The sequence below is a fragment of the Osmerus eperlanus genome, chromosome 7 (genome assembly GCF_963692335.1).
Source record: "Osmerus eperlanus chromosome 7, fOsmEpe2.1, whole genome shotgun sequence".
NCBI classification, from domain to species: Eukaryota; Metazoa; Chordata; class Actinopteri; order Osmeriformes; family Osmeridae; genus Osmerus; species Osmerus eperlanus.
In genome coordinates this window covers 15,024,267-15,036,514 of record NC_085024.1, presented here as the reverse complement: position 1 = coordinate 15,036,514, position 12,248 = coordinate 15,024,267, and the positions used below count along the sequence as shown (strand labels likewise).

Sequence of the window (12,248 nt, the reverse complement as noted above, 5' to 3'; positions counted from 1 at the left end):
GTAACCAGGTATAACCAGGCGTAGCTGTGTGTAACCAGGTATAACCAGGCGTAGCTGTGTGTAACCAGGTATAACCAGGCGTAGCTGTGTGTCTGCAGATGTACCTGTAACTCGTCTATTCTGAGGAGCCTGCAGTCCTGCAGCAGAGAGGACGGGTCTGAGTCGGAGGGAACGACGCTCTGGCTGCTCACGCTGCTCGACGTCCCGGGAAACTTCACAGCAACATATGCCCCATCCACCTTCAGCACCTTGGGTTAGAAGGAAAAACTGTTGAAAATTAAGGGCATCGCGAAGGTGCATCACACACACAGAGAGAGAGAGAGAGAGAGAGAGAGAGAGAGAGAGAGAGAGAGAGAGAGAGAGAGAGAGAGAGAGAGAGAGAGAGAGAGAGAGAGAGAGAGAGAGAGAGAGAGAGAGAGAGAGAGAGAGAGAGAGAGAGAGAGAGAGAGAGAAAACATCAGCTGTTAGAGAGTTAGACTGCATACATGCCAACTGTTTTCCAACCGAGACAGTACTGCAGTTTGATTCTGCTTACGACAGCAGCTGCACCAGGCCTGAGACTGAAACGCTAACTAACCAGAAATACATTTGTCTCAGGACATATCCCTGAACGAGTGCTTCTATATTTGATACTCTATTCATAATAATAAAATACCCAAAATCTAGTGTCACAAAATGTTAGGTACGTTACAACAACTTCACACAGTCCTCAAAACAATTAGGCTCTCCTCCCCCGCCTCCCCACAGAAGGAGGGGGGGGGGGGGGGGGTGAGGTTGGCAACTGTTGTCCTCTGCCGCACCCACCTTTCCCACGGGGACGTTCTTGACATCCTCCACGAACACCACCTCCTTGAGGGGCCACTGCTCCTCGTTCACCTTCTCTTCCTCTTTGGGAGCGGGGGTGGAGCGCCTCCGCTCTGCAGCACAGCACACACACACACACACACACATTAGCGACACACACACACACTTAGGACACAGCAGGACTGACCCCAATCAACCAGGCTCACACACACTCATCAATACCCGCATAAAACGCAAACATGTTCCAAGTGAGCCCAATATCCATGCCAACATATCTTTATTTATTGCTAAACCATATTGCACTTAAAACTGTTATCTTTGAGCCTATGGTGTAGGAATAACATTTAGGAGATGGCTAAAGTCAGGCTTCCTGTAGACCAGCTGTGCCATCTGTTTGATGAAACAAACAAGAGGACCCCAGAGACTAGAGGTGGTGAGGGGGTGCGCGTACTGTAGGGCAGCGAGGCACTGCTAGCAATGGAGGACGTGTCACTGCAGGTGGAGGCTGGGGAGGGAGGGGGCCCCATCTCCGTCTTCACCAGCTCAGGCTTGTTGCTCTCCGTCCTGGGGGGGAGGGGAGGAGGGGAAGGGGGTGTTAATGAATGTGAAACGGCCTGGCTAATGGCCAAGTGCAACAGCTGCACGTGATAGGCAGCATGAACAAAGGAGAATTTCGTCCGTGTCAAAGACAAGTCCACAGACGGCAGTTTCACAGGTTAGAGAGTGGCAACCCAGTTTGGTTGACACGGCCTAAAATCAGACCCTGACAGATAGCTCTATCTCTCGTCAAACCCAGTCAGGAAGCAGGCCATGGGTCTGGACCGGGCTAGCATCAAGGTCATCGCAGATGACGTAAGCGCGCTGGGGTGAGGAGACACTCACTTGATCTCCTGGGTCTTGGTGGTCTTGTCCATGTTCTTGAGGCTCTCGGGGGAGCGCAGCTGGAATCGGCAGCTGTCGTTCATGTTCCAGACCGACTCCAGCAGGACGCCCACCTTGGGGATGCCCGCGTTGACAGAGAAGGCCACGGCGCCCGCGTGGTACAGGGGGTTGTTCCTCAGGCACACCTGGGAGAGACGCCAGAAGCATTTCAATCGACCTGCCAATCCAATCTGCTATGCTGATGGTTAAAAACAAATACTGGATACATATTGGTTTGTGGCTGCCCATGATCATGTAGAACCGCAGCACCAAACCTAATCCCTGCTGCCAGACCTTAAGAACTGCAGTGCCCAGACCCTCACCTGAGTGCCCACTGTGATGTTGGGGATTGAGGAAATGCCTGCGCTGGACTTTGGCTTCTTGTTTTTGGCTCGAGCCTTCTCCAGCATCTTCTTCCTCTGACTGAAAGGCACGACACCCCTGCAGAAAACAAGAGAGCGTTAAAACCAAAAAGAACAGAACACTTATTATCGGAACATTATAACCCAGGACTGTCACTCAACAGGCAAGCACCCATGTTTGGGTTTGTGTTAGTTGAGCACTTAAAATATGAGGGAGAACAGGGAGTTGGTGTTTGACTTTGACAACTTCCTCCTGGAGCTAAAGGGTTTTCAAGTTTGCGTGATTGGAAAAAGTCTTTTAAGTCCTTGTAAGAAAATGTGAACGCTGAATATCAGGAGTGGGATCAACTGTGTAATTACATTCCAATCTTTCAAGAGATACAGCTTTACTTCAAAAGATAAAAGCTGATTATCCCTCAGAACATTCACTTCACAGCAGCCGAACCACCAGAAGCTCGGCACCCGAGAACACACAGTGACAACCTTCAGAAACAACCTCTTCACCATCCCTACCCTGACACTACCACAGTCGGAATCACAGCCGTACGCAGCTGGTTCAAGGCTTGGGTGGGGCCGTCTCTGTCCTTCCAGACGGGGAGAACTCACCACCAGTAGAGGCTGCTGTCTAGCTGGACGCAGCTGTAGAGGGCGCAGCAGTGCAGGGACACGATGCGCTCCCCCTGCAGCTCCGGGAAGGTCTGGGCGCTGTGCTCCAGCTTGGAGGCCACCGTCATCAGGGTGTCATCCACCCAGGTGGCCACCTGCTCAGACACACCCCGAACATTTAGACATTTAGCCCGCCAGAACAGGATATGGGAACTGCTTGTGCTAAAGGCTGGACGGTTCTAGACAATACAGTCTGCGCCCTCTCTTTAGTATTTATGATGTCGTCGGTAGGTGGAGCAGTGCCGTTACCTTGTTGGTTTCCGTGGCCACGGTGGCTCTGATGCTGTTGGCCGACAGCAGGGTGATTTTCTCATTGGCCAGCGCCAGGAAGGACACACGGGGGTGGTGGATAGAGGGGTTCTGATTGGAAGAGGGCATCCTCACATTACATGACGCACTCTACATACAGAAACGTATCAGACTGCCGTGTCCTTTATGAGGCAGGTCCAAATCAGTGTTGCAGTTCACCTGTGCGTTTCTGTACGGTTCTGGTTCGCTCCACTTCCACTGGTAGAGCTCCCCTTTAGAGCTGACCGCCACCAGCTCGGAGAACAAGGCCCCGATGCTCACAAACTTCACTCCGTCCTGAGGAGAGACAACCAGAGGCACAGAGGCGTCAGTCAGCCCTGGACACCTCCTGGAACGGAAGCTTCTGGAAAAACACCCGAGAGAGCGCTCGGACGAGGGAAAGAATCTAGAAAAGCTCTTTTCATCGGCGGTCACAGCGACCTCGGTTCACCTTCCGCGTGTGCACAAAATGAATAGGGGGGGCGTTCCGTGTATACACCAGTACCTCCACACCCATAACACCCCCTACCTATACAGACCATCCCCAGGAAGAAGAAAAAAAAAACAACAACAAGCCCCAGCTCCACGGAGCTCCCACCTTGTCAGGCCACCACTGCAGGTCCTCCCCCAGGGAGACAGGACTCTGCACGGGGATGCTTTTCTTGTCCAGGCTGGGCTCCCCCTCCCGGCTGGTGGAGCCTCGCTCGGTGTCGAACGAGGCCCCGTCCAGCCAGCGCCGCTCGCGCAGCCTCAGGACGGACTCGCGCTCGCGCAGCAGCTCAGAGTCGCGCTCTAAGGGGAGAAGGAGAACTGGTATGCAATGGGGTCACACCAGTGGAATAAAAGTAAGCCACTCTCTGGGAAAGACCCGTCACAATGCATTATCAGAGAGAGAGAGAGAGAAAGAGAGAGACTTTAAATTGATTCAACGTCGAGAAGGCCATTTGCGGCCTGGTAATTTGACAGCACGCTCGCTCACATGTTATGATGTGAGGTGAAGGGGGTGGGGAGGGGGGCAGAGAGAGACATGCAGGTTTAAAGTGGGGGTGGTAGTGCTAGGCTGCAGGGGTGCGGCTGGTAGTGCCAGGCTGCAGGGGTGCGGCTGGTAGTGCCAGGCTGCAGGGGTGGGGGGTCGGCTATACAGCGCAGCTTGGCGGGCCTTTCTCAGAGTGCTCACTACAAGGACTAGACCCACAGAGCACGGCTCAACAGATAGCTCTACTTCCCCCGCCCAACTCGACTCCCATCCACAAGCAGCAGGGCCTCCTGCGATGATAAAAGTTACCTCGCGAGGATCCCAGGCGTGAGAGGGAGGAGCGCCGGAAGGAGGGGTAGCCGAAGTAGCTGATGTCCTCGGAGAACATGGCGTCGGCGTCTATGATGACGCTGGGGTGGGCTGAGTGGATGTCAGCGTCCAGCAGAGACATCAGGTCTTCTGGAGGTCCCACGGGTCGGGGAGAAGAGGAACGGGTCACCATCTTGCCAATGAAAACCTCTCAAACTGTGTGAGAGACGCTGCCTAGCCACCATCTTGATTCGGTTTCTACTGATTGACTGACTAAGAAGGCAATACTGTGGTCTACTTCCAAGCTGCATGGGAAAGGAGGACAGGCGAGCATCCCTAACCCCCCCCCCCCCCCCCCCCCGGGTAGGACTACTACCCTCCTCCAGTCAGGTAGGACTACTAACCTCCTCCAGTCAGGTAGGACTACTAACCTCCTCCAGTCAGGTAGGACTACTAACCTCCTCCAGTCAGGTAGGACTACTAACCTCCTCCAGTCAGGTAGGACTACTAACCTCCTCCAGTCAGGTAGGACTACTAACCTCCTCCAGTCAGGTAGGACTACTAACCTCCTCCAGTCAGTTAGGACTACTAACCTCCTCCAGTCAGGTAGGACTACTTACCCCCTCCAGTCAGGTAGGACTACTAACCTCCTCCAGTCAGGTAGGACTACTAACCTCCTCCAGTCAGGTAGGACTACTAACCTCCTCCAGTCAGGTAAGACTACTAACCTCCTCCAGTCAGGTAGGACTACTAACCTCCTCCAGTCAGGTAGGACTACTACCCTCCTCCAGTCAGGTAGGACTACTAACCTCCTCCAGGCAGGTAGGACTACTAACCTCCTCCAGGCAGGTAGGACTACTAACCTCCAGTCAGGTAGGACTACTAACCTCCAGTCAGGTAGGACTACTAACCTCCTCCAGTCAGGTAGGACTACTAACCTCCTCCAGTCAGGTAGGACTACTAACCTCCTCCAGTCAGGTAGGACTACTAACCTCCTCCAGTCAGTTAAGACTACTAACCTCCTCCAGTCAGGTAGGACTACTAACCTCCTCCAGTCAGGTAGGACTACTAACCTCCTCCAGTCAGGTAGGACTACTAACCTCCTCCAGTCAGGTAGGACTACTAACCTCCTCCAGTCAGGTAAGACTACTAACCTCCTCCAGTCAGGTAGGACTACTAACCTCCTCCAGTCAGGTAGGACTACTAACCTCCTCCAGGCAGGTAGGACTACTAACCTCCTCCAGTCAGGTAGGACTACTAACCTCCAGTCAGGTAGGACTACTAACCTCCAGTCAGGTAGGACTACTAACCTCCTCCAGTCAGGTAGGACTACTAACCTCCTCCAGTCAGGTAGGACTACTAACCTCCTCCAGTCAGGTAGGACTACTAACCTCCTCCAGTCAGTTAAGACTACTAACCTCCTCCAGTCAGGTAGGACTACTAACCTCCTCCAGTCAGGTAGGACTACTAACCTCCTCCAGTCAGGTAGGACTACTAACCTCCTCCAGTCAGGTAAGACTACTAACCTCCTCCAGTCAGGTAAGACTACTAACCTCCAGGCAGGTAGGACTACTAACCTCCAGGCAGGTAAGACTACTAACCTCTAGGCAGGTAGGACTACTAACCTCCAGTCAGGTAAGAATACTAACCTCCTCCAGTCAGGTAGGACTACTAACCTCCAGTCAGGTAAGACTACTAACCTCCAGGCAGGTAGGACTACTAACCTCCAGGCAGGTAGGACTACTAACCTCCAGGCAGGTAGGACTACTAACCTCCAGGCAGGTAGGACTACTAACCTCCAGGCAGGTAGGACTCGCTGGCCGTGTCATCTCCGTCATCTCCATCCTCGTCGTCGCGGCTCAGTAGGTTGTTGACGGCGAGGTTGACGTCAAGGTTGGTGCGCTGCAGCTCTCGGATGATCACGCTCCGAGACTTCCCCTGGAGCACGACCTGGGCCTGGGGGAGGGACGCATGCATGAGCACCTGAGCACTCCAACAGGCCCCGTTTGAACAGTGGTGTCCAGTTCTTTGCCTCATTCCATTAGGCTCTTACAATTCCCACAATGTTTCCCCTCCCCCACAATGGTACAATCAATGGACACTGAAATAAAGATTTAGAGCAGGTCAAAAAATCCTATAAAAACATATCCTTCCTTTCCGTCCTTGAGATAAGCTCATCGGGCACGAGTAATTGATTGGCCGTTTTGGCACATACGGTGGTATCAAATGTGACGCGTGTGGTCCTGTGTGTGTTACCTGGGAGATGAGTTCCTCGGGGATGACGGAGGCGGGGATGACGGGCTGCGGCTGGCTGCCCAGGAGGCCGGAGCCCCTGTCCCTCCCGGTCCGGATCACCCTGGTCTGTCTGCGCGAGTCCCGGGCAGCAGTGGAGGACCGCCCCGACGAGCCGCCCCCTCCTCCTCCTCCCCCCCCTCCTCCGCTCCCTCCTCCTCCTCCACCTCCCCCGCCCCCTCCACCCCCTGCTCCGCTCCCTCCCCCTGCGCCTCCTCCACTGCCGCCACCTCCTCCTCCGCCTCCACCTCCTCCGTTGACTCCGGAGCTCCAGCGACTCCTGTTTCAGGGCAGCACAAGGCCGTGATCAGGGGAGAAGTGACAGCACAGCAGACAGCAGACAGCACACAGGACACTGACAGAGCAGCAGGGGGAGAGCCGGGAGACAGCTGGATGAGACCGAGTACAGCTTCTGGGAAGTCTCCCAGCATCATTCAACTAAATAGAGGAAGCAGTAGTCTGGTACCAGAAAGGCCTGCATTTAATTTCCTCTATGGCTCGAAATTGGTCATATTTTGGCCTGGAGTTTTATTGGATCAGCAAACGGACTACAAAGACCTTGGAAAATCGAAATGTTCCGAGTACAGGGCTCAATAAGAGGTGTGTTACATTAGCCCCCGGAGACGAGCTGAGGGGCTGACGGCCTCAATTACCAGGAAAACTGAGGCGGTCAGGTCTGCATCACCTCAGGAGAAAAAAAACCTTCGGCCAAAACATGGCCGACGTTTCCAGCCATCGACACACAGAAGATGAATTCTCCTGCAGTGTCACAGAGAGCCACTAGTATGCACAAGAAGGCTGCCAGTTTGACGCCGACCCTGACAGAACTTACCCAAGGGTGTTGCCTGCCAGTCTGCCCAGTGTGTCAGAACCAGACAGGAACCAGGGCGGGTCACTAGTCCTGCCTGGCCTGGGGGTCCTTCCTGTCCCTGAACCACTGCTCAACTTTGAACTGGAAACAAAAGATGGGAGATCAGTTACAAACCTATGGGCCCACGGGGGACCTATTAGAAGGCGACCTGGAAACACCAGGTCTTGAGGCCCGTTTGGGCTTCTACTTATGCTTTGTTCGTTATGGTTTTTTGGGGGTTTTAGTTTTAAGATCCAAAACGGGAGGGTAATGGTGGAGGCTAGCATGGCAACACCCTTGGGAATCTGAATTGGCTGCAACTCATTCCTCCTTCAAGACTTTTCCTTTTTTAAAGGTTCTTGGGGTTTTTAGGGCTGCGACTGCTTTCTCCTATACAGTTAACATGGTTGGTACCGTCTATAACAAGTCTACTGGAGCACAAAAACACATCACAGATCATATGGCGCATTTAGGATGGTCCTGGCTTTTTTTCCACAGTGCCTGCTTAGTCCAGTCAGCTGTCTAACTGATTGAAGATCTGCAGTTCTCATTTCCCAAGGATACCCAGAAACCCACAATGATGCTGACTGCGAGGCTATTACCATCTGAAACCATCTCATTTTCTTTTTGAAAAGTTCAGCTTATTTCATCGTGCCAGGCAACAAAACATGTGCTCTGCAGAAAAGCTTAGACCGGTCACATTCTTCCACAGTTTGTCTCAGGGTGATTCTCATGCACGCTTAGCAACTAGAGAGGCCTAAAAAAAAAACTCTTAAATCACTGTTGGATCCTTCTCTGTTGGCAAGATGTATAGGGTATCAATGAAACTCAAAGAATACATGGTCACAGCCAACGTAAAGCCTAGCAACAGCCAAAAGGCACTATTCCTCATTTAAATGAAAGGAGAAAAGGGAAACACTCGATTATCAATGCAACCGTCTCACTGAAACTATTTTATTCCGCATAGATAGGCATCCCTTAAAGCCTTGTTGGTTTACCGGTTAATGGCCATGTGTTAATTGCAGTTTAAGAAGAATGAACTTAATTATCGGAAGGCAGTCTATCAACTTCATAGGAATACCTCTACAGTAGTGATGCATCTTAACAGAACCGTATTAAAACCTATCAGATTGCCAGGTAAACACTGCCAGGATTCTAGAAGCACACATTGGGGACATGAGATCACTCAAGCCAGCAAATCCATGACAAGGGTTTGGCTCAATCTCAACTCGTTTGTTTTAAGCTGTAGATCTATGGATTTTTACCTAGTGAACATTTCTTAATGTTAATCATCTCTATGGATACGCATGTGCTATATCAGTTTGATGAGATTCCCTATCCCTCAAAATTATATTTCAGTTTGTCCTATGTTTCCGCAAAAAGTCTCAGAATTAGAGCTCTCACCCATCATTGCCATCTGGTTTGCTTAGCTCCAGTCTGTCAGGTTGGACTGCAAAGCTGATCCTGCAAACACGTCCATCCTGGAAAAGAAAAAACAAAGCTTCTTATCCACTTAATAACATAACAGCAAACTACTCTGCCAGGTCTGACACGGTGCAGGCAAGTTAACACCTAGGCTAATTAACTCAACAGAACAGCCATGTAGCTGAATCAATGAAGCCAGCTTTCCCTCACATGCATTTGTCTCCAAGAACAAAACCTTTTCACAAGTGAACAGCACTTTGACTTTCAGCTATAATTCTGTTGTTTATTGGTTCCATGGCAGCAACTAAAAGTGTACTCGATGCATAACTGATTGATGGTCCTGTACTAGTTATGTGGTGGTGATTATCTGGGTATGTCCTTCAATATACCTCTAATAGGAAGCCAGCATGACTTGGTCCAACCACACATTGTTTCAATGTGGCCTGCTCCAACAGACTGAGGTGTGGATGACTACACGGGAGAAAAGGGGAAAAAATAGCAGGAGAGAAAACATAAGAATACTGTATTCCAGCTCACACAGACATCAAACCAAACCACACTGTATTGCATAACAACAAGAATGTTATTCTAACTCTGATTATGGCCTGACACTCATCCATCACATGGCCCTTGCTTTTTAGACTTCAGCAGTCACATTGCAGAACACACGCAACTTCTCAAGCCAAATTGTTCAAGTCGCCGAGCCGTCTTACCTGTTATAGTTATACTTGTTAAGTTTCTCTGAGACTTCGCGGAGCCTGTTGGGAGCCAAGAAAAGACGGTAAGTTGAAGGAGTTCATTTTCATTCGTGGTGTGAATCTGTGCCCTCTCTATCGTTTCAGAATTAATAAGACACCTTGGGATTCCATGCCCTTCCACAAGGCATGAAATAGCCTGTCATGCACTATGCATGAGAGACACATCTGTTTATTTTGCATATCACGCCATTAAGTCTAATTAGATTAAGTTAGTCGATTTGAAGAATGGTGTCTGCTGACATGGAAAACAGGGCATTGAGGCCAAATACATCAGTTGCAGCCGATCCACAGACATTTGCAGATCAATCCGGAAAATCAAATAGCATGGCCAGGTGTCTCCTGACATTTACCGATTAAATCAACAATTGAGCACGGGAAGAGATGTAATGGCACATTTGCTTTGTCCACCACTGACCAACAACCACTTCAATACTTGGTACAATATATCAAAATGTCTTATAGGAAATGCATTAGGACAGCATTGCCATTCCGGCAGAGAAATGTGACCAGCAATTTACTCCAGGAATCTCATCTAGTAAACAAATGGGGCTGTCCTTTCTATTTTAGAGAAAGATATTCCTCTGACAACTGTATGCTCCAAAAGGGGTAAGGAAAAGGGTAAGCAAGCTGAGGGGACTGCAACAGCACATGGTAGCCATAGCACCACATGCATGCAGAGCATGCCTGAGTTTCAAAAGAGGGAGCTAGGACTTAACCTAAAGAAGAATAACTGTCATTCTACATTACATTAGTTCATGTGAGTATTCACCCTTGTAGCCATGTACAGACCACCTCAGCCCTTTGTTTCTTTTAGGACTGTCTGGTGGAAAACATTTCTGCATAGACGATGTAAGGCATAATGTCCAAGATTCAAGCCTCACATTTCCTCCCAAGGTCAAATTGAAATACACTTTATGACACTTCAGCCTATTTATCTGAAAAGTAGAACATCCCCTTAGTCAGTTTGATCTCAATGGATGATATAAATAGGTTTACTATAAATCACCTGCACTGACAAAATGCAGGTCACAATATCAGGAGCATAACTGAACTGTTCCATGATGTTGTCCACGCAATGAATGCTGCCAGCTACCCCGCAAACAATACTATGTCATGACACATTCTTTCAGCTGTGACTTAAACTATGCAGTTAAACAACATATGTCTTGGCAGGTGTGTTTACAAAAACAGTTAACCACTTCTCAGCCATTACAAATTGTTTCAACAGAGCTACTGTAGCTTCTCATTAACAAGGCTGGATCATTAATTGGCTATCTGGTAGATATATAGTCGATGACTAAATAAACGTTATGCTAACGTTTGTCTTCTACAAATAGCAATGAGGCAAAAACTCCACTTGCCGATAAGTGGCCAGACACTGAACAGCTAGCTAGCAAGTTGAGCTAGGCGTAGCTTGTCATTTACTTAGCCAGCCAGCTAACGTAGCTAGCAACAAAGTAGCCAGCTAACATTAGCTTCTAACCTAGCCCTTTTTAGCAGGCTAGCTAGCTAGCTGTCTTTATTGATAATCGATAACAAGCCTTCCACAAACATAACGTTAGTGTGACATAGACAAATATGTAAATGCTGATTTACAAACAACGTATAATTATTCCTAAAATAGGCTATTACTGATCATGTTCCCTCTCTTTTCACCCCATCCCCCAACCCGCATTGTCTGTCTCAACTTTGACTATCAGCCAATCATTTCAGTAGAGTGAACGAACGGCTTACTAGCTTGCTAACGGTATGCTAACAACCGGGACTAGCTAGCTTGTATAGTCAACGTCTATGGGATTGATGGCTAGCGAGATAAGCTACACAACCTACAATACCTGGCATACTAGCTAGCATAGCATAGCGATATCAAGGCAGCAGTGTTTGTTCATTATGCCGGGCCTTGCTTCAAATCCGTGGGGGTCGTCACATATTTTAACGAATGACACGGAGATGACAATTTTTACATAACTGCAAAACATACAGATAGTCGCCATGAACCACACCCTACACATAAATATTGATTTAAACGCTTTTCCCCCGCCCGTAACAAATACCTGTCATTGAGCTGATCCTCGGTCCCGGGCAACGGGTGAACCACGAAGTGTATAGATGTCATGGGTTCAATCTAAATTCACACACAAATGTGTGAAGTGTGTGGGAAATGTTATTTTCTCAACCCTTGTTAATATCAGGATTCATAGAAATCTTTTATGTCGAAAAATCCCGAGCTTAGATCCACAGCCTCTTCACCCACATGCCGCCATCTTAACTCTACCAAGCTTCTTCTTTCTGTGTTGATTAGTGCACATGTAACCTCTCTGCTGGTTGGACATTGAACAGAAACTGAGACTATGTTATACTGAATTGGATTGGCTTTGAGAAGAAAGGCAATAAAAGACAATTTTATACAATGTAGCAGAAATACAGAATGTATGACATTGATCCATCATATCACAATGAACCAGCTGTACTGTTACATGACTGTATGAGTGTAAAATATTCAGAATAGTTACAAGTCAGTATTAGTAAGTACAGGAAAGCCCCCAATGTACTAAATTTCTCAAAGCATCATGCACCTATTTCAGCAGTCACATGAT

The 12,248-nt window shown here is 49.2% G+C and overlaps 1 protein-coding gene across 14 annotated transcripts in view; it reads right to left on the bottom strand.

Annotated features, from left to right (window-relative positions):
- Positions 1–11,943, bottom strand: part of ubr5 (ubiquitin protein ligase E3 component n-recognin 5) — a 29,138-nt gene extending 17,195 nt beyond the window's left edge. For 10 of the 14 annotated variants that reach the window (XM_062465157.1, XM_062465158.1, XM_062465161.1 and 7 more), the window contains exons 1-17: positions 11,706–11,943; positions 9,607–9,651; positions 9,283–9,364; positions 8,873–8,949; positions 7,451–7,570; positions 6,583–6,898; positions 6,123–6,282; positions 4,327–4,476; positions 3,640–3,851; positions 3,222–3,338; positions 3,003–3,113; positions 2,694–2,848; positions 2,049–2,166; positions 1,687–1,871; positions 1,256–1,368; positions 805–917; positions 105–248 (exon numbers count right to left, since the gene is read on the bottom strand). In XM_062465157.1, the coding sequence (XP_062321141.1) occupies positions 105–248; positions 805–917; positions 1,256–1,368; positions 1,687–1,871; positions 2,049–2,166; positions 2,694–2,848; positions 3,003–3,113; positions 3,222–3,338; positions 3,640–3,851; positions 4,327–4,476; positions 6,123–6,282; positions 6,583–6,898; positions 7,451–7,570; positions 8,873–8,949; positions 9,283–9,364; positions 9,607–9,651; positions 11,706–11,767 (2,280 nt within the window). In that variant the 5' untranslated portion in view covers positions 11,768–11,943. The remainder of the gene's footprint in view (positions 1–104; positions 249–804; positions 918–1,255; positions 1,369–1,686; positions 1,872–2,048; positions 2,167–2,693; positions 2,849–3,002; positions 3,114–3,221; positions 3,339–3,639; positions 3,852–4,326; positions 4,477–6,122; positions 6,283–6,582; positions 6,899–7,450; positions 7,571–8,872; positions 8,950–9,282; positions 9,365–9,606; positions 9,652–11,705) is intronic. The other 4 variants (XM_062465167.1, XM_062465168.1, XM_062465169.1 and 1 more) reach the window with 2 other exon arrangements.
- Between the last annotated feature and the right edge of the window lie 305 nt (positions 11,944–12,248).